The sequence below is a fragment of the Triticum dicoccoides genome, chromosome 2A, assembly GCF_002162155.2.
Source record: "Triticum dicoccoides isolate Atlit2015 ecotype Zavitan chromosome 2A, WEW_v2.0, whole genome shotgun sequence".
In the NCBI taxonomy this organism is placed as follows: Eukaryota; Viridiplantae; Streptophyta; class Magnoliopsida; order Poales; family Poaceae; genus Triticum; species Triticum dicoccoides.
In genome coordinates this window covers 584,170,111-584,191,291 of record NC_041382.1, presented here as the reverse complement: position 1 = coordinate 584,191,291, position 21,181 = coordinate 584,170,111, and the positions used below count along the sequence as shown (strand labels likewise).

General features: G+C 42.9%; 2 protein-coding genes across 2 annotated transcripts; both read left to right on the top strand.

Annotated features, from left to right (window-relative positions):
• Nucleotides 1-8,610: 8,610 nt before the first annotated feature.
• LOC119355515 (kelch domain-containing protein 4-like) lies at nucleotides 8,611-16,889 on the top strand. The gene is made up of 20 exons (XM_037622329.1): nucleotides 8,611-8,742; nucleotides 8,974-9,060; nucleotides 9,601-9,669; nucleotides 9,926-10,058; nucleotides 10,151-10,197; nucleotides 10,742-10,828; nucleotides 11,147-11,208; nucleotides 11,390-11,432; nucleotides 11,545-11,625; nucleotides 12,053-12,169; nucleotides 12,365-12,470; nucleotides 12,688-12,751; nucleotides 13,399-13,441; nucleotides 13,795-14,016; nucleotides 14,112-14,273; nucleotides 14,405-14,521; nucleotides 15,822-15,974; nucleotides 16,166-16,252; nucleotides 16,328-16,396; nucleotides 16,503-16,889. Exons 1-20 carry the CDS (start codon nucleotides 8,611-8,613, stop codon nucleotides 16,605-16,607), a joined length of 1,986 nt encoding a protein of 661 aa, XP_037478226.1. The 3' UTR covers nucleotides 16,608-16,889.
• Nucleotides 16,890-17,568: 679 nt separating this feature from the next.
• On the top strand, nucleotides 17,569-20,349 carry LOC119359632 (very-long-chain 3-oxoacyl-CoA reductase 1-like). The gene is made up of 3 exons (XM_037625758.1): nucleotides 17,569-18,197; nucleotides 19,318-19,387; nucleotides 19,876-20,349. Exons 1-3 carry the CDS (start codon nucleotides 17,569-17,571, stop codon nucleotides 20,131-20,133), a joined length of 957 nt encoding a protein of 318 aa, XP_037481655.1. The 3' UTR covers nucleotides 20,134-20,349.
• The last annotated feature ends 832 nt before the right edge of the window (nucleotides 20,350-21,181 follow it).

The window sequence follows — 21,181 nt, the reverse complement described above, 5'->3', positions numbered from 1 at the left end:
TTATTTTTGACCTCAAATTGCATATAAATCAAATACTAGCACATATATATAATTCCTCCCAAATTACTAAACTCAAAAATCAATCACTATATGAAGCATTGCAAGAGCTAATCTAGCAATGAGAGATGAAAGGACAAAGTTGCTAACCTTTGTGATCATTTGAATAGATGGGGGCCTTCAAATCTTGACAAATTTTGGGCAAAATGTGTGATGAGCTTGAGAGGAAGAGGGAAAGAACAATGAGGAGAGGGGAAAGGGGAAGAATAGAGCGAGCTCGGGTGGACGAAGGGTGTATGTAGGACGACCTTTAGTACCGGTTCGTGATACGACCCGGTACTAAAGGTGCTGGAGGGGCCCCGGAGTGACAACATCCTGCCACCACTCACTTTAGTGCCGGTTCGTGGCACGAACCGGTACTAATGATGTCCGCCCGCCTAGCCGTTGGAACCAATTCAAACCGGCACTAATGTGCTTCACATTTGACCCTTTTTCTACTAGTGTCACGCGCCACCTCTTATAGTGGATACCCTCAAACATAGGAGGTTTCATGGAAGCAGCAAAACCACTTGGTGTAAATTGCCTATAAAAAGGTTTTTGGATTGTTGGAAATATGAACAATTTACCGAATGATTTTATTAATAGAAATATTTGATAAAGCATGACCAATATAATAGGGATAAGACTAGCCATGCGATCTAACAGAGAAAAGGTAAATAACATCTGCATATATGAACTGTAACCAAGCTTCTTATGTAAAGCAGACAATAGGGCAAGTTTCATATATGAAGTAGAACCTAACATATCTAGGGCAAACACTAGAACAAGGAACTGTAGCAGAACCTCGAACAGAAAGGAGAAGAACACATACGGGACAACAGCATCAACGACACTGGACTTGGGGTCGGTGTCCTCGCCAGCCATGTCATCGAGGAGGTCGTCGACGTTGGGGAAGAAGTCGTCGGAGTCCGGGGCGTCACTGGCCATGTCGTCGAGGAGGTCGTCGACGTTGGGGAAGAAGTCATCGGAGTCCGGGGCGTCACTGGACTTGGGGTCGGTGTCCTCGCCAGCCATGTCGTCGAGGTTGGGGAAGAAGTCATCGGAGTCCGGGGCGTCAGTGATGAAGAAGTCAGTAGTCGCATTGAACGCTCCCCAAAAACCTTATCAGCCTTCTCCCGTACAAGACTCAAAATTTAGACATCGGCTCGGCTCATTCCCGCGGCGCGGCGCGGCGTGACGAGGCGTGGGGTGGCGGGCGGCGGAGGAGGAGCGCACGTGGATGTCCCTCTTGTTCTCATGCTCATACAAGTGGGGAAAGATCCTCTCCCACTAAACTAGCAATGTGGGACTAAACTTTAGTAGTATCCCCTGCCTTGCACGAATGGGCTAAGTGAGCCTCTAGGATTTATTTAGGAATTTCTAAAATAGTTATTGGGCTGTCCTAAAATAGACTAAATTCCAGCATTACCTATTTGTATTTCAATGCTAGATAGATCCGTTTGAGCCATGGTTATTTCTCGACGAAGAGAGTACATTTTTTGTTTTAGAAATGGATTAATTACGTAAATTAAATAGTAGTGCTTCACCTGGCACCATAAAAAGTTGAAATAATTTTTTTTGATTACTATGATTGTATTGCAATATTTGGGTATGGGAAACATGTACATGAAAAATAACTGTAATATTTCTTTTCAAATATATGGTAGTAGCAGTTTTCACCATTGTATACAATCCTTCACTACTGTGAAAGTGGTGATAAAGCCGACAATACGTGTATTTATAATCTTCATGAGTGGATGGAGTGCAACTTTGTTTGCTATATACACATTTCCAATGAGTATATTCAAAATTATCTTTAACATTCATGGTGGCCATATACACATTTCATAAACTAAAACTCAATGCTACAAATGGATCCTGTCATACAGAGTGTAATGCAAAATACCACCACAATGGCGGTCCCTTTTAGCAGAAACCACCAATTTACAATTCGTCGCAAAAATCACCGCACGAGAAGGCAACAAACATTAAGTATTTTTCAAGCGTATTTTTCAAGTGGCAAATCACTCACGTGCTGATTTCGGGCCGTGACGCTGCACTAGTAGAAAAAGGGTCAAACGTGAAGCACATTAGTGCCAGTTTGAATTTGAGCCAGCACTAATGGTACCATTAGTATCGGTTCGAACGGCTATGCATTAATGCCGGTTCGTGTTGAACCTTTAGTACCGGTTTGTGCCACGAACCGGTACTAAAGGGGTGATGACAGGCTGGCGTCAGGCCGGGGCCCCACGATCACCTTTAGTACCGGTTCGTGTGACAAACCGGTACTAAAGGGCTAACCTTTAGTACCGGTTTGTGCCATGAACCGGTATTAAAGGGATCTGACCTATATTACCGGTTTGTGACACAAACCGGCACTATAGGGCAATTTTCAAACTCTACCCCCCCCCCCTCCGTGTGTCGCCATTTCAGTTCTAAAAAAAATCAAAAGAAAATGATAAAAACTTCAAAAAATAAAATCCTTCAAGAGGTAGTTATATTACTACATCTACTAGTTAGGAAAATTTGAAAACTTAAATTTGGACATGTTTTGCAAAAAGTGTAGGGAAAATGTAAAACGGCTATAACTTTTGCATAAGATGTCGAAAAAACGTATAATATATCAAAAAATTTAGCACGAAAATCCGCATCCGATGCAGACGGCCTACGGCCTGTTTACAATTTTTTAGAATCCTCAAATTCCAAAACAAAAAAAAAGATATGGTCAAATTTCAGTTTTTTTAAAAAAAATTGGTTAAATCTGGTCAAACTACTTATTCAAGAAGTATTAATGTTACTACATAATTATTCAAGAATATTAGTGTTACTAAATAATTATTTCAATTTTTTAAATTTTGGTCAAATCTGGTCAAACTGTGGTCAAACTATGGTCAAACTTATTCAAGAAATATTAGTGTTACTAAATAATTACTGTTTTTTTAGAATAATAGTTTCAAACTCAAACAGTGAAATGTGTGACTTCATGCTCAAGCTAAACTCCTGAGGGTTAATAGGATTGACATCTTACTATTGTCAGGAAAACAACAAGTGCAGACTTGGAAACGAAGGAGAATAGAACCCGAAAGTTAAGCATGCTTGGGCTGGAGTAGTGAGAGGGATGGTTGACCGGTCGGGAAGATAGATGATTTGGAATGAGTGATCCACACTTGAGCAGTTAAGAGAGGTGATTAGAGACTAAATCATCAAATAATTCAGAAAAATTAAAAATCGAAAAAAATCAAATTTTTTTCCAAAATTTTCAAAAAAGTAATTCAAAAAAACCTTTAGTACCGGTTGGTAACACCAACCGGTACTAAAGGTCCCCCATACCAGGGCGCGAGCTCACGCCACGTGGTGGCACTTTAGCGCCGGTTCATGCCGAACCGGTACTAAAGGGGGGGACCTTTAGTGCCCACCCCCTAGTGCCGGTTATGGAACCGGCACTAAAGGCCCTTACGAACCGGCGTTAAAGCTCCGTTTTCTACTAGTGCTGGGAAATTGCTGTGAACGGTCGATGATGACCGGCTCGGTGAGAACTTTCTCTTTAGAAAAGCAATCGCTCGCTCCCTCTATCACCTCTCGCTCTCTCCGGCAATTCCGCTATGTTACTCCACTACCGCGTCCGAACCGCCGCTGCCGCCATGGTCTCCTGGAACAACGAAGAGTGCACCAAGGACTCCATGAAGGAGTTTGACTCAAATGTAAGCACCCTCGATACTCAGGCTAGGGTTAGGGTTCTTGGTAGGATTTGGGGATTTTTTTTTTGATTGGGGACGATTTGGACAAGGTATTTTATGTGAATGGAATAAGCTGGAGCTAGTGTTGTCTGGATGTTGTCTGTCAGTTAAGCTATATAAGCCGGAGTTAGTGTTAGTATTGTGTGGCTTTTATTCAGATATGTTTCATAGAAATTGATAGACATAAGGTTGTCAAAATCGCGATTCTTTTGTACGGTTCTACGACTTTACAATCCAAACTGACTTGTGTGATTTTACGATCCTGATTCGTAGGATCTACATTTTTACGATCTTGATAGTGAAGATTCTACAATTTGTGATCCTGCCATCGAAGCTCCGATCCGATTCAAAATCATGATTCTGATAACCTAAAACAAGTGATAAAAATTACAGTGCATGGGAGAAATAAGACTCGTGTGATAACTTCTCTTTTATATGGTCTTCATACCCTCCTCAAGCTATTCCTTGGGGCTTTGCTCACTTTGCCATATGTCTTCATCCATTGGCTGCATCAAATCAGGTTCTTCCACACAAAAAAGCATTGGAGTGCAAAAAGAATCTTGCTCGTATTCTTCATTCTTTCCCTGTTCTTTCCCAATTCTTGTTGCCATCTTCATCTGATGAGCCGCCTCCCTTTTTTCTTTGCGTAGGAGTTTCTGTTTCTTGCTCTCCTCCCTTTTCCTACGCATATCTTCCAGATTATTCCTCTCTTGCCCCTCTAGCAGTGGTCTCATCTCCTCCTGCCTCTCATGAGGATCTTGTTGCTCAAGCATCATTTTCCTAGCTTGCTCCTCTTGCTCATAAATCTGGTAAAGCTTCTTGATCAGGTTCTTCACAGGGACGGTAATATCCAGAAAATCAACACCAGGAACAGCGTACAACTTCTCCTCTCTGAACTTGGAAGAGACACAGAACCATCGCTCGGTAAAGCTCAAGGCGACTGTCCAAGCCAAGTGCAACACAAACAGAAATTCATCAAGCTTAACACCAAGCCGATTCACGTACGACGTGATATAGATCCCCTCGCCTTTGGGCAACCTCCTGATGATGGCGACCTCGTTGAGTGGGCTGAGCCAGCCGTCCTCGAGGACACCCACTCTGCGATCAAGCCACCTACAGTTGTAGTAGTCGCTACCATATGAGAGGGCGCCCGGTTGCCCGTCCTCACCCGCCTCCTCCAGACGAGGCCCTTCTCTGCCGCCGACGAGACGGGCCACGCGCAGAGCGCCGGTGTACCCTGCCCGCTCCGGGGGGAAATGGGGGTACTCCTTCCGCCACCACGACACCTTGGCATTCCTGGCCGATGCCTTGATCTTGAAGAGAAGGAAGGTGGTCGCATCCGGGCCTCTTTTCTTCCTCTCGTCGACGAAGCGACCAAACGTCTTCCATTGGCATAGCTCGGGATCAAACCGCCGTCTGTCAAACGAGGAGAGGAGCTGCGCGTGTAGAGTGGAGAATACGATCTTGTACATGGTGAGGAAGCTCTCTGCAAGTGAGACGGCGTCCTCGTCCCTGAGGCCCCTCTCGACGGCGAGACAGCGGACGTCGTAGTCCGTCAGATTTGACCAGGCGGCGACGCGGAGGAACTTGCGCACCTCCTCGGCCGTCAGCCCGCTCTGGACGGCGACGGAGAGGGCCTCCTCCAACTCCCCCGCCGGCTGCCAGCTCGCGAGCTCCTTCCCCTTCTCCGGCTTCCCCACCTTCTTCCGGTCAGCGACGGCGAGGGCTTCCTCCATGTCGACCGGCCGCAGTGACCGGACGCAATCAACCCCCTTCCAGCTCTCACGGTCTGCCCGGGCAGCAAGCGAGAGGGCCTCCAGCAACTCGCTCAACCAGTGGCGTAGCCAGCCCAATAAATCAGGGTGATCCATCAATAGAAATATTTACATAAGTTTATTTATTTTTAAAGAAATATTTTTTTACTACACTATATACAAGCTATGAGGAAATTCCAGGGTGGTCCATGGACCACCCTGTCCACCCCCTAGCTACGCCACTGCGCTCAACTCCTCCGCGAGTTGCCGTCCCAGAACGGAACCAATCCCCACCCCCTTCTCCGGATGCTTCATCTTCTTCCGCGCGACGAAGGGGTCGGCCTCATCCAGCTCCTCCGCCGATCGCCGCCCGCTGGCCTGCACGGAATCGATCTCCATCTCCATCTCCTTCCTCGGCGAGGTTGATCGGTAGAGACCTCGCAACCGACGCGAGGTTAGGTTTTTCTCTTTTTGATTGAGATTGAGGGGTCGCGAGGTTAGGCTGTTTCGTTTTCGTTTTCTTTACTTTTTTTAGCGGAGTTTTCTTTACTTTACTTTTTTTAGGCAAAACACGCGCTTTATTAAACAGTAACAGTAATGTTTACAGGTACATTCAGAGGATCATAAGGGAGATCCAGCCAAACATGACGACCAAAATCTAAAGAAGAAGCGTGTTTTGCTAAATCGTGGGCTTCAAAATTGAAGTTTCTCCGTTCATGAATAATAAGACAGCTGGTAAAATGGCCCATCCTTCCTTGTATCTCCCGCACAATTACACCGTTTGTAGCACTCGAACCTTGATCAATGTCAGTCACTAATGTTTGGCAATCTGATGCAATAGTAATGCTTGCAAGGTTCAGGTCAGCAGTAAGGGCTAAGCCCTCCCTGCAAGCCAATGCTTCAATGACGGTTGGATCATTAATGTTCCCCAGAACGAGGGCTGAAGCTCCAACGTATCTGCCTGATGCATCTCAGCAGAAAGCCACTGCCGCTGTTGTTTTGCCCCCACGGGAGAAAGCTCCGTCAACGTTTATCTTTGAGTAACCCGGTTGCGGCGCCAACCATCTCTTGCTTGCATCAGGTTTAGGAATCAACCTCAATTTGTGGCTCTTGGCGTTATCCAGCATGTTCAGCTCAACTATATAAGAATTGACAAAACGGTGGATATGTTCCGGGCTCTGGAAGATATTCTCATGGATGGCCTTCCGACGAGCAGACCAAATTGCCCATAGTGTGATGATCATCCTGGTAAACTCAAAATGAGGTACTGTATCGTGCATGAAGAATAGCCAGTTCTTCGCATTTGGTTCTGTGTATCCAATCATATGGTCTACAATATTCTCATCCGACAGTGCCCAGGTACACTGAGGCATTGTACATCCGATCAAGGAATGCCGCCAAGAGTCCTCGCAGCCACACAGTGCGCAACTGCTCGACATTGCCATGTTTCTATGCTGTAAAAGGTCCGCTGAGGGGATGGACTGATGTGCAAGACGCTATACAAAAACCTTTAGTTTTGATGGTATGGAAAGTTTCCAAAGCTTTATCCAAACCTGTTCTGTTTTCTTATTGAAAGGTGATCCCGCTACACCTTCAAGCCAGTTTTCTCTTCTGATTTTGGTGTATACCAACATTCTGTATGCCGACCTGACGGTGAGTAACCCTCGGCGATCGAAATGCCATGCCCAAAAATCAGTAACTCCAGCAGGGCATGTAGGAATGCTCAGGATCGCATCAGCATCCATCGGCAAAAATACTTGGCAAACCAAGTTGACGTCCCATGTACCTTCAGTGTGATTTATCAGTTCATACACCATTTGTGGAGGGTCTTGAATAAGGGGTAACAGTGGCCGCAGCAGTGGTTCCCTCGGGATCCAATTACAGTCCCAAATCTTAGTAGTCTGTCCGTCTCCAATGCGACGAATCAGGCCTTGCTTAAACACATCTCGACCATCTAGGAGTGCACGCCATACCTAGGAAGGATTGGCGCCAAGTTCTGCTTCAAGGATAGTGCTATTTGGGAAATAGGCAGCCTTGAGTAAACGAGCACTCAATGATGATGGGTCTTGGATCAGGCGCCATGCTTGTTTGGCCAGTAATGCCAAGTTAAAAAGCTCTAGGTCTCGGAAATCTAAACCCCCCATATATTTGGGGCTTGTCATGATTTGCCATGATACCCAGTGAGGTTTTCTTTTACCATGTTTGCTCCCCCACCAAAAGCCATGAATAAAAAGAATTTATATGCTCGCAAAGACCCCGGGGTAATGTGAAACATGCCATGGAATAGACCGGTATTGCCCGTGCAACCGATTTGATAAGCACCTCCTTCCCTCCTGCAGATAAAAGCTTCTCGAACCAGACTTTAATCTTCTTCTAAACTCTGTCTTTCAAATATTTAAAAGTGCCATTTTTTGAAAGGCCCACATCTGTGGGCATTCTCAGATATCTCTCGTTGAGAGATTCATTAGGTACCTGTAGTGATTCTTTACTTTACTTTTTTTTTGAGACAATCCACGAAGCTTTTTATTCAAACCGTCACAATGTTTACAGGGACGAACTGAAGGTCACCAGGGTTGCCCAACCAAACATGGCGGCCGATCCCTATTCTCAAAACATGCTTCACTAGATTGTGAGCCTCGACGTTCGAGCTCCTAAACTCATGCACAAAATTACATGAAAGAAAACTACTAGAATAATCAACTATCTCGCGGATAATAGCCCCATAATTTGGACTGTTTTTTTGCTTGATATCTTCCACCACGCTTTTACAGTCTGTGGCAACGTGTAGTGCATGTATATGGAGATCTTCTGCGAGTGCCATTACTTCCCGAACTGCCGAAGCCTCGAGGGTGGCTGGGTCACAAATCCCATCAAAGACCTCCGTTTCGGTGCTGACTTGCTGGGCCCAAAATCTCGAAAAACAGGCAGTTAGCCCAGAAAGGCCCAGTTTGAGCGCCGGCTCCACTCCCCCATCTCCCCTTCTCCCCGTGAGGTTTTAGCTCTCGCCGCCGCCGCCGCCGCCCCCGCGCCAGAGAAGTGAGGTCTTAGCCCCGCCTCCGCCGCGAAGTGAAGTAGCCGGAGAGATGGGGAAGAAGCAGAAGAAGCCGGGGAAGGGGAAGGAGAAGACGGAGCGTAAGACGGCCAAGGGAGAGGAGAAGCGCGCCCGCCGCGAGGCCGGCAAGGTCGGCGAGGAGGACGACATCGACGCCATCCTCGTCAGTATCCTCTTCCTCTCCACCTCACCTCTTCGTTTACTTCGATGAGCTCGCTTTCCAGTGCTTCACTCTGCTGCTGCCGCTGCTTGTTGCGTTCTGTTCAGCTGCTGCTCTGCATCTGCTAATGAAGTCTTTTTTAATCGAAATTATGGAACGTTTCTTTAGTATACGCGTTGCTGTACTTCATCCCCTTTTGCTTATTTCCCCCTGTTGGGCTTTACTTTACTGCAGAAGAACATACAGAAGGAGGAAGCGAAGAAGAAGGAGGTTCATGTGGAGGAGAATGTCCCTGCGCCATCTCCCCGGTCCAATGGCTCGGTGAGGCTTTGCAGAGACTCAAAAATAATGACAGTTACTGAAAGAATCTTGTCTATCCATAATTCCATATGCTGAAAAGAACCGTGTAACATTAATTTCTATGCTTGTGAATCTTGTGATGGTCGTGTTCAATTAGGTGCTTAAAAGTTAGATTACTCAGTCTCATTGTATATGAGCAAAAGGTCTGCAAAATCTCTATGAGGCAATGATAATTTTCAGTGAAATTATTTAACAAATGATTATCATTATACGATTGAGCTATGTCCAAATAAAAGTTCTTCATTTTGTGGAGTGCTTTCGACATGTTTTTTTTTGTTAAAATATACTCCCTCTGTCCCATAATATAAGAACATTTTTCAAGCTAACATAGCTTAAAAAACGTTCTTATATTATGGGACGGAGGGAGTAATAATTAATCTGTGTGTTACTTATATTATTACCAATGCTACACAGAAGATACGTATATGACTTTTCAGCCGAGCAAGTAGATTTTATGGAGATTTAATTGCCAATTTTGACATTATTCTTTCTCATATGCAGCTTACCATAAACCCATCGAAAGATACAGAACTAATTCTGTATGGTGGAGAGTTCTACAATGGTAGCAAGGTGGAGAACATATCTTCTGTAATCTGGACATTTTGCCCCATGTGACATGAATAATATGATAAATATATTGCACCAATTTCGCCATGCTCTTTCATTTATGGGTATTCCTGTATATTCTATAAATTTTATCTCCTGTCATTGCGCTTCCGTAGTAATGCAATGGTTGCTTAATGTTTTTCCTTGATAATTTTAATAAGTTCCCTCTTGAAGGCAAATAATTTCAGTAGTGCTGAATATTGTCTATATGTTTCTGCAGACCTTTGTTTATGGTGATCTTTATCGTTACGATGTAGAGAAAAATGAGTGGAAGTTGGTATCTAGTCCTAACAGTCCACCTCCACGAAGTGCTCACCAGACAGTTGCATGGAAGAATAACATATACATGTTTGGTAATAAAACTTCTACACACATGAGGACATTCTATGAGTAAAGGTGCTATTTCAGTCAACTGGATTTAATTTTCTTTTTATTGATGTTTCAGGTGGGGAATTCACTTCACCAAACCAAGAACGTTTTCATCATTACAAGGTAGAAGACTAAGTATTTAGTCTAAATTTTCTCATAACTGCCTGGGGATTTTTTCTTGGCATTAAGCATTTCACATATCCGTGATGATAAGCTGTCCTGACAGCTTCGGCCTCCGAAGACAAAAATTACATTTGGCTTGTTTTAAAAAAAATTGAACCAAGAGAGATGCTAATCCTATATGGGATATATCTATGAAAGTATATGTTGAGATGTCATTTGTAGAGATTAAGCCTGGGAGTTTGTTGCCATTTATAAATCAAGGAATAGAAGGCTCTTTACCATGGTCTGCCTGTCTTTTATTTGGATGTGTACACATGATAGATGATACTCCCTCCGTAAAGAAATATAGAGCGTTTAGATCACTATTTTAGTTATCTAAACGCTCTTATATTTCTTTACAGAGGGAGTACAATTTATTTTGTTCCTGATTTGCTTCTTTCTTTCTGATTTAACATCAGGGGTTATCTGTCTGTAATATGTATCTTAAGTTTAGCCGTCATAAATATGGTACATCTCTTATCCCGTGGCTTGTTTTCTACTGCAGGACTTCTGGACACTGGATCTCAAAACAAATCAATGGGAACAAATTCTTGCCAAGGGATGTCCAAGTGCACGTTCAGGACACAGAATGGTTAGTGTCTTCTATGTTGAAACCACTTGTTAACTATTACGGTCCTGTTTTCCTTAATCTTTTCTGCATTATAAGCACCAGGCTAGCAGCATAGTTGTAGGAAACATGTGGTTGTGATGCAATCATGTTAGGTAGTTCTGTTGAATAACCATATTTGCACAACCTAGTGCCTAAATACAAGAGATATTGAATCAGGCTATCTATGGAGTGATCTGAATAAATATGTAAATTAATATAATTGGCCGATGATATAAATTTGATCCCTTTCTTTTTTCTTCCTTTAGTCATTTGTAAACTGGTATGTGTTTCTTTCCACAGGTCCTTTACAAGCACAAGATTGTGCTATTTGGTGGCTTCTATGACACTCTTAGGGAAGTGAGGTTAGTACGTTTAGCTTGTGGTGAAGTTATTTTAGTAATATTTAATAATGTATGATATTTTTATAGAAGTATTAGGAGTTATGTCCTAGTTACACAAAAAGAACTCATGGCGTAGAGTATGTTATGAACTGTCAAGGACTTAATATGATATGGATTCAATTGATAATCATATCTTCTGCAGGTACTACAATGATCTGCATGTTTTTGATCTGGATAATTTCAAGGTGAGTACACCATGTTGTTTTTCCGTCAGTACTGCTGGAAACATAAAGTATATATTAGTAACAGGTAAAGCCATGTAATTCAATATTCTTACTGATAATGTTGGTGTTTTAGTGGGAGGAAATTAAGCCTCGTCCTGGTTGCTTGTGGCCAAGTCCAAGAAGTGGCTTTCAGCTTGTTGTTTACCAAGATCAGGCAAGCCTCTGTTTTTTAACCTCGATAGTTAGTATGCTGATACTTCATAAATGCTGTTTAATGTAACTCCATCACAATTTTTCAGTTATTAATGTATCGCATATTTTGCTATTGGGAGTGCTCTTGTTATGATTGATATTTTTTTATGTGGCAACTGATGTTTTTGCCGTAACAAGGCGTCATAAGAAAGAAATATAATTCTTCATGATGATGACATGGTGATAGATTGATGTATTGCACGTGTTTGCTCAACAAATATCAATTTTTTGCTCTGTTTAATCAGTTCTGGCAACCTTTAATTTTTTGTGTCAATAACCATTCAATAAGTGTGGCATAATGATACCTGACAATAGGTGACCTGTTATGCCGAGTCCTTTATTATTTAATATGTAGCTATGTAAGTTTATTAATGGTTGTTTTTCTGTAGATATATATGTATGGTGGATATTTTAAAGAAGTTTCTTCTGACAAAAATGCATCAGAAAAAGGAACAGTTCATGCAGATATGTGGTCTCTTGATCCTCGTACTTGGGAGTGGAATAAGGTCAAATCTTGCATTTCTCTTTAATTTGGTATCTACTGAGTTCTGTACTTAAGTCCAAGGATTTCTGAGCTCTGGGGCCATGTACTTAAGTCCAAGGATTTATCTTGCCAATGTTTAAAGTTTTTACTCCAGACCTGCATATCCCTGCTGAATGTCTTGCAATGTTTACTTGTTTCCCACTTGAACCCTTGATAGGTTAAGAAGACTGGGATGCCACCTGGCCCCAGAGCTGGGTTTTCAATGTGTGTTCACAAGAAAAGGGCTGTCCTTTTTGGCGGTGTAGTAGATATGGAAGTTGAAGGTAAGTTGAACCAAACTTTGCTTGCACTATGCTTTCCTACTTAGGTTCTTCTATTTTATATTTGAAATATCATGTGCGCTATGTTTCATCTTTTTAGTGATTAAGATGATTATTCTTTTTTACGAACCAAAGAGCTGCTTCAAGTCTTCAAACTCTAAGGGGTATTTCAATTGCTGTGAAACCTCTGCTAATTTCACTCCCTTATTTCTATTTGTAGCTGATGTCCTTATGAGCATGTTCATGAACGAGCTGTATGGATTCCAGTTGGATAATCACCGTTGGTATGCTTTATTTTAGCACCATTTGTGCAAATTTAATATTTATTTTATTTATATTTAATGGAAATAAAATTAGCTGCAAAAAACTCAGCCAGACAGGCACTAGCACCTTGGTAACATTCTTTAAGAAGAACGACCGTGACACCAGTTACTCTGTAATAAATTCAAATTGAATTAGTCACGACCCTGCTTAAATTTGTCTGTCATTAAGGTTGGTGGCATTCTTTAAGAAGAATGACCGCAACAACAGTCACTTGGTGGAATAAATTCAGATTAAGTTATTCATAATCCTGCTTGTTTGTCAGTAATTAATTTGAGCTACTGTGGGTATTTAAAAGAAAAACGGATGTGTCAGCTTGGTCCGGCAAATTACTGTAGCTGCTGCAACAAAATATGTTAGTGTTAGCAACATTCCACAGTCAGGCATACCATATGTTTTGCTCTGGCCAACTTTTAGTATCATTGAATTGAAGCAATAAACTATCATGTCTTGGATTGAACTTTCCCTTTAATCTTCTTGTGGTTATCTAGATTCTAGATAGCTTAACTATTCTGGAAATTATATAGCCTAGATGTGAAAGTTTGTTCTTTCTTGTAGTTTTTGCATTCTGTTTGTGTGTTGAATATATTGCTTTCCTTGGATGTCTCAGGTATCCTTTAGAGCTCAGGAAAGACAAGCCTGCTAAAAATAAGGTGATTCCTCAAATTAATGTGATCACGTGATCATCCATGTCCTGTTTATAATTGATAATCTGTAAGAAATCAGGCTGCGTACCAAAGTGGTTGGACCCTTCCCCAGACCCTTGCACAAGCAGGAGCTTATTTTTTAAGAAATCAGGCACAAAGCTACTGTACCAATTAATCTGCTGAAATGTCTTTTATTAATTGTGAGATAGACAGCTAATTTTGTGGTATGGGGTAAAATTTTGAACTTAAATGTGTAGTGATGTTTGTATCTCTGCCTAGCAAATGGCAAATTTAGCTGTCTTGAATGCTTATTTAGTTATTATTATAACACTATGCTGACAGTGGTTTACCATGCACAGACAAAGGATATCAAAAGAAAGGAAACAGCAAATGATTCAGAAAGTAATATTGGTAATGAGGATGATGATACCATGGACTGCTCTGAAGAAGCTACTGATGTTCAATCTGAAGTTGGTGGAGTTTCTAATCACTTGACCAAGAGTCTAACCTTAAATAAAGTTGGCTCAAGCCAAAACTCTGATGTCATGTCTGATTCAACAGAACAAGAAGCAACCCCAGAGGTTATATCCATGCTGGACAATTTTCGTAGACCATCTTTGATGTTTATACATCCTAATGACACTTCCGTTGCTCACTTATTTTTTGGTAATAACAGGCAATTAAGCCCATTGGTCGTATCAATGCATCAATGGCTGTAGGGAAAGATACACTATACTTATATGGAGGAATGATGGAAGTGAAAGATAGAGAAATTACTCTTGATGATCTGTATTCACTTAACCTTAGCAAACTAGATGAGTGGAAGTGTATCATACCGGTCAGTCGAAGATTGTCTTTCCCTTATATAGTTCATTTTTATTGGAGTACCCAACAAGTTATCTGCTAGTTGTTTCCTAATTATTCCCCAAAAAATATCAGAACTCACCTTTGCTTTCTGTTTTTGTGCAGTCATCTGAATCCGAATGGTTAGAAATGTCCGATGATGACGATGAGGAGGATGAGGATGAGGACGATGAAGATGATAGTGCAGATGATGCTATGCAGACAGATGAAGATGAGGAGGAGGTATGCAGTTGGATTTAAGGTTCATATTGTGCACATGTTCAGGAGAACAGTATTACCCACTTGGTTTCCCCTGCTTACAGTCATACTCGTACTTCTTAAAATCTCGCTAAGTTTGACGTGGGCTGTGACTGATTAATCTGATTCTAGCCAGTTCTATATACTTCCTGTAAGGCTTTTTTTTTTGTTAAAACAAGTAAAATATTTTAGTTTGATGTTTTCAACAATTGTTGCCAGAAACCAGACGAGCTGCTAATGTCCAGCCTGTTTTGTTTCAAGAATACACGTTAGTATATGCGTTAGGCTAAAATTCTGCATGATAGACGAGCCGGTGAGAAACCGTTCCACCAACACTTTCCACTTGAGGGATAGTAATCAATGTTTTAAGAGCGTCATAGGCGAGAATTTTTTCATAAATCCAACATTACAGTATTTTGTGGCAGAAATATTTGGAACTACAGAGGCCCCAGTCTTAGTTTGTTGGTATATGTTGTCATTCATGAACGCTATAGTAAAGTTGGGCTGTTGGTAAAATGCTCATTTTGTATTGACTATTGCACTCAGGCTTACCCAAAATGCCTCTGGCAGTTTGGCATGCTTGCCTGAGCTGTCAACTTGAGCTGCAAGTTCTCTGTAATTATTTATTGTTGTAACTTTTGGTTGGTACAACAATGACAAGAAAGTGTAAGTCACTGATAACGCCAGAGTCTGTTTTTTGTGATGAATTAACCTATTTGACAAAAATGCTAAATGGAGGACGAGCTCCATGGAGCTCTTTACTTTGAAAATTTTGAAGTTTCGAAAAATTCTAAAAAAATCACACGTTCATATGGATGTATACTACATGTGTGTAAAATTTGAAGATGATATACGTTATTGTGAGAGCTACACAAAAAAGACAGAGTTCTGATTTGAAAATGGTGAACAGTACATGCACTGTTGACTATTAAAAAATTGCATGAATTTGTCTTTTTTGTATTGTTCTCACCATGATGTATTTCATCGTCAGACTTTACACATGTAAAACACATCCATATGAACGTGTATGATTTTTTCCAGATTTTTTTTGGAACTTAAGAATATGATCTTTTGAAGATCTTTTTTTTTAAAGAGCTCCATGGAGCTCGTCCTTCAAAATGCCCTACTCCCTATTTGGAGGTTATAAAAGTAGGTATGCATGGTTAGTCCCATGGTGGTGTTTCTCACTTTCTGAGATTTATGCTGATGTTTATCTTTCTTTTCCTTTGTGATCAGTGTTTTTACTCATATTGTTTGGTTATTAATTTATATTCCTCCTGCGTAGTCCGATGAAGAAGCTGAGAAGAATGTAGCTGTGTCCGGTGCTGTGGCTCTACTGAAGGGTGAACGTAAGAAATTGCGCAGAAAAGAGAAACGTGCCCGGATAGAACAGATCAGGGTCATCCTCGGTCTTTCTGATTCTCAAAGGACACCAACGGTAATGTTGCAATTGATTAGCATTATTTATTCCTTCTATTATTTGTGGATCTGTTCCTGGCTATGTGTGTGGTGTCTGAAGTCATCCTTCGGATGTTTATCATGGAGCAATTTTTGGCCAGCTGCTTGTTACCTGCAGCAGACTGAAAACCAAATCATTATTTATTTATTCCCATCTTTTTGTTTTTTTAGCCAGGAGAGTCACTGAGAGATTTCTACAAGAGAACAAATATGTACTGGCAAATGGCTGCCTACGAGCACACTCAACACACCGGAAAGGTTGCCCTTCGTTGCTTATCGAGTATTCTATTCTAGGCTGTATGTTGTATTTAATCTTTGCGTGCCTGATGCCAGGAGCTCCGCAAGGATGGTTTTGATCTTGCCGAAACTCGATTCAAGGAACTGAAACCCATACTTGATGAGGTATTTTCTATTCATGCTAGAGTAGTTTGCCTGAAGGGATTCCAATATATCTGATCAATCTTGTTTTATGAATTTATATGTCAACTCATTCTGTGTGCATTTTCAGCTGGCCGTGCTGGAGGCTGAACAAAAGGCGGAGGAAGAGGCCAGTGCGTCGACTAGTTCCAAGAAAGACCCGAAGAAAGGCAAGCAGAAGAGCGCGGGAAGATAGCTTTGGTTCTAGAAACGGGGCTTAGCTTTGCTCCAGAGCTCGCCAAAATTAAAGTACAAATTCTTCCGGTGTTTGGACCTATAGTGTAGATCTCACGACTTTTTATGCGATCCGAAGAGTGAGACCCTTGAAGAGTTTTGTAATGTGTCTAGTACATTTTTGTTTACTTCTCATATGTATCGGAGGAAGGTGCATTCACCATATATGCTATGCATGCTAGTGTTAAGCATATCCTTCATTGTATTATTCTCTGCACATGTTTTCATAATAGCTTGGTGGTTATGTACTGGTTTGGTTGGTTGGTGGGGGGAGACGCATGTGTTTCGTTCCGACAACAAGAGCGTCAGCACGCAAAGAGCATGCCGCGTCTTTCGTGTGGCACGATCAACTTCAACTACTACGCCTGCCATCCGTGAGATTTTGACTACCCAATTTACTCTTCAGCCTCGTCAACTTTCAACGCCAACACAACCTGCATGCATTGCATGTGAGATTGCTTAGATACATGGATAATGTGCTACCGGTTACCACTCGTAGGGATTGTTGGAACAAACGTTTAATAATACAGTATAAAATTTTCCTAGAAATATTATGGCAAAAAAGAAAAAAAAACTGGGGAGCATGACATGATGTCCCTGCATCTGCATGTATCCGACAATGTGCTGATGATCACTTCTGCAGCTGGGAATGGGATTTTGCCTTTGAAATCCCTGCATGTATTCCGTCATCCTTTCCGAGGATTCCAATATTATGTTAACGGCTTACAAAAAAAATCAGTTAATTAATTAGTTAACAGCGTTCGACCCCACGAAACTCCACAGCAAGCAGCCAACCATCATCCTCTCCCCAGGGCTATATATGCATGGCCGTCGACCGCACCATCGCCCAGCTTGAGCTACACACCTCCCCACTGCCCAACAGTCTCGCCGTGTAGCGGCCGCGCTCACTTCCTTCCCATCGCATGGCCGGGGCAAGCGCGCAGCCGGCGTGGGCGCAGGCGCTCGCGGCGGTGGGCCTCCTCGTCGCGTCGCGCGCCGCGACGCGCCTTGCGCTGTGGCTCTACGCGGCGTTCCTCCGCCCCGCCAAGCCGCTGCGCCGCCGCTACGGCGCATGGGCCGTCGTCACGGGCGCCACGGACGGCATCGGCCGCGCGCTGGCCTTCGAACTCGCCGCCGCCGGGCTCGGCCTCGTCCTCGTCGGCCGCAGCCCCGACAAGCTCGCCACGGTCTCCAAGGAGGTCAGCGCTAGGTTCCCCGGCGCCGAGGTGCGCACCTTCGTCATCGACTTCGCCGCCGACGGGCTCGCCGCCAGCGTGGCCGCGCTGGCGGAGTCCATCCGGGGGCTCGACGTCGGCGTGCTCGTCAACAACGCGGGTCACGGCTACCCGTACGCGCGCTACTTCCACGAGGTGGACGAGGAGCTCAGGAGGAACCTCATACGCCTCAACGTGGAGGCCGTCACCCGGATGACGCACGCCGTGCTCCCTGGGATGGTGGAGCGCAAGCGCGGCGCCGTGGTGAACATCGGGTCCGGCGCCGCCTCCATCATGCCGTCCACCCCGCTCTACACCGTCTACGCCGCCACCAAGGCGTGAGTACTGCTCGGCCCTCTCCTCTTGAACCACTTTTGAAGTTAGTTTCATTCTTGCTATAGGTGTTAAATATGAATGCAGAAATTTAAAATAGTGCATTTTAACCTTCATTACGAAGTGATTCGCAATTTTTTTTATTACAAAGTCCGTTAGGAGGAGGATGTCGTTCACCCGTTCTAGTTTTATTTTCTTCTTTTGTTATCAACATAAATCACATCACACGTAAGTAGGAACCGACATTTCATTTGAATCAATAGCATATTTCATGTTTCATCTGATTTGCTTGACATGTGTTCAGTACTACGATAGTGTGTCACATACAAGTAAGCTGAGTGTTAACCGATATCAATATATCTTTTTCCATATTTTGTTCCATTAACCACTTTTCTCCCTCCTGACATGTCAAGTCCACGGTTAGACACGGAGGCCATGTAACATATATTGGAAATAATTGCACAAATTCTCTTAGAACTAAAAATTCTATCTCACCAATTTTATCTCCAAACTTTTCTGTAAGCATAATGTAAACACATACAGAATTTCCTCATATTTATTGTTTTCGTTCTAAAAAAAGCACACCTCAGGGGTAAGAAAGATGGATAAATTCTGAAATTGAGTATTCATTGGCACTTCGATGCCAATGAGGGCAGTGATGAGTGAACTATATATACCCTCGATTTATACAACAAATTTATTTTAAAGGAAATATGGCAATTTGATCTTGCTTAAATCTGCAGACCCTTGCCATATGGGTAACACACCGTCTTTCATTTCTTCACAGTGATACCAAAATGATTACATCATTTGCAACTGTAAAGGTACAAATTGCACACACTAGGATAGGTACAAAGATGATATTTCATTTCTCTACATTTTTTGTTTGCAGATCACTGGTTTCTCTAGATTATACAACATGCATTTATTTGTTTCAAAAAGTTGACTATAGATCTCTCCACAAAAAAGAAAGTTGACTATAGATTGTAACTAAATACAAACTCACAAGAAGTATGTGCGCGTGCGTGCTCGGAAGAAGTTACATACCACTCGCCAGGCACAGTGATAGGAACTCAACTATTTCTGAGAACCGGCAATGAAACTAATGTGTTTCCAATTTCTCAGGTATGCTGATCAATTCTCCCGAAGCCTATATGTGGAGTACAAGAACAAAGGCATCGATGTGCAATGCCAGGTACTAGCTAGTTAATCACTCTTGTAGAGGGCTGTTGCATTTCAGTTATCTCCGTTATTTTGCATGTCAGGCATAGTGATGTTCCTGTATGTTTAGAGAAATACAAATGATACAGTAGTATTTTGGTATTTTTATGATCTACCACCCCACCAGTTAAAAGTCTTTACTGGCCCTCCCAACGAACGCATGGATTTTCTCACTGTGGCACGAGCTAGTTCACATGGTTGTAGACCTGTACTGGATCGTACAGTAGACAGGTACTGGTGCATGGGCGCGAGTTAGTTCAACTAGAAACCGAAATCAACTAAAAAAAATAAATAAATAACAAGAAACCGGAATCATGACGTGTAGAAACAGTAGGAGCACTCAATTAGTGTCAGTTCGCCGCAAATCCTACTGTTTGGTCCAAGGCAGTAATAATCAGGAGTTATGCACTTATCAGTGTCACCTCATTCGTCAAACTGAATGAATCTCTCTTATTTGGGCAGGTACCCATGTACGTGGCGACCAAGATGGCCTCGATCAGGCAGGCGTCCCTGTTCGCCCCGTCGCCGGAGACGTACGCCCGCGCCGCCGTGCGCTACATTGGGTACGAGCCTCGGTGCGCGCCCTACTGGCCGCACGCCCTCCTGTGGTTCCTCTTCTCCGTGGTGCCCGAGCCCCTCGTCGATGGGTACGTCCTCGGCATGTCCCTCGGTATCCGCAAAATGGGCCGTGCCAAGGAGGCCAGGAAGAAAGCGGTGTGACACGCGCGGTGGAAGAAAGGGCACGTACGGTCGTAAAGATGGACTCAGATGAATGTGTTAATTCTACAATCTTCATGACCAATTGTAACACGACGAACGACTGAATGCAGCCTCCCTTCCCCTTCCAAACAGTTTTATCTGTATTAAGACTTAATTTGTGATATTTATCCATGTCTCACCAACGGGCCAAAATCGTTCGAAGATCATGAAACTGAATTCATATATTGAATGTGTTAAGATCAATCATAGACAGCTTTGTAAAGGCCATCATAGGGAGCTAACAACACTGGCTGCCCTCGAAAAGTCCAGGGGCCTCCTTCCATGACTTTATCCTAATCTCCAAGGCAAGAAAATTGCATGCATGGTGTAAAGGTTATTACTGGGTGATCAGAAATTGACAGCTGGTGCAAGATCCCGTGCGATTCCTCACATCCTTGGAAAACCAGAAATCCCCATACTCACGGCTGGTGTGGACCTTGTCGATCGCAAGCTAACGTGCCTCCATGGTTTGTTCTGGCATAATGTCCTCATACTCTCTCCATTCCATAATATAGTGGATATAGATTTTTTATAAAGTCATATCTCACAAACTTTGATCAAGTTTGTGGAGAAAAACATTTACATATAGAATGCCAAACATATATCAACATATTCATTATAAGATGTAGTTTCATGTGTTATATATTTGATATTGTACATACAAATAGTTTTCTCTATGAAATTGGTCAAATTTTGCAATGTTTGACTCTTCTAAAAATCTATAGGCACTACATTACGGAACAGATGGAGTACACCAGCTCATCTATGTCTTCCTCAATGATGCCTAGTTCATTCATCAGGTCCTCAAGTTCCTTGTCCTCCCATGTCGTAGACGCAGACACGGCACCCGCCATCACCAAGCTAGGGTTTGCACGATCCCGAGTGTGTCCGCACCGCCAAACACTAAAACCGTCGTCGTGCAAAGGCCAGGAAGCAGCGCAAGGCTGCCATTTAGTCAACCCGAGCGGGGGAACATGAGGGAAGGAAGGGGAGTGCCGGGTGAAAGATC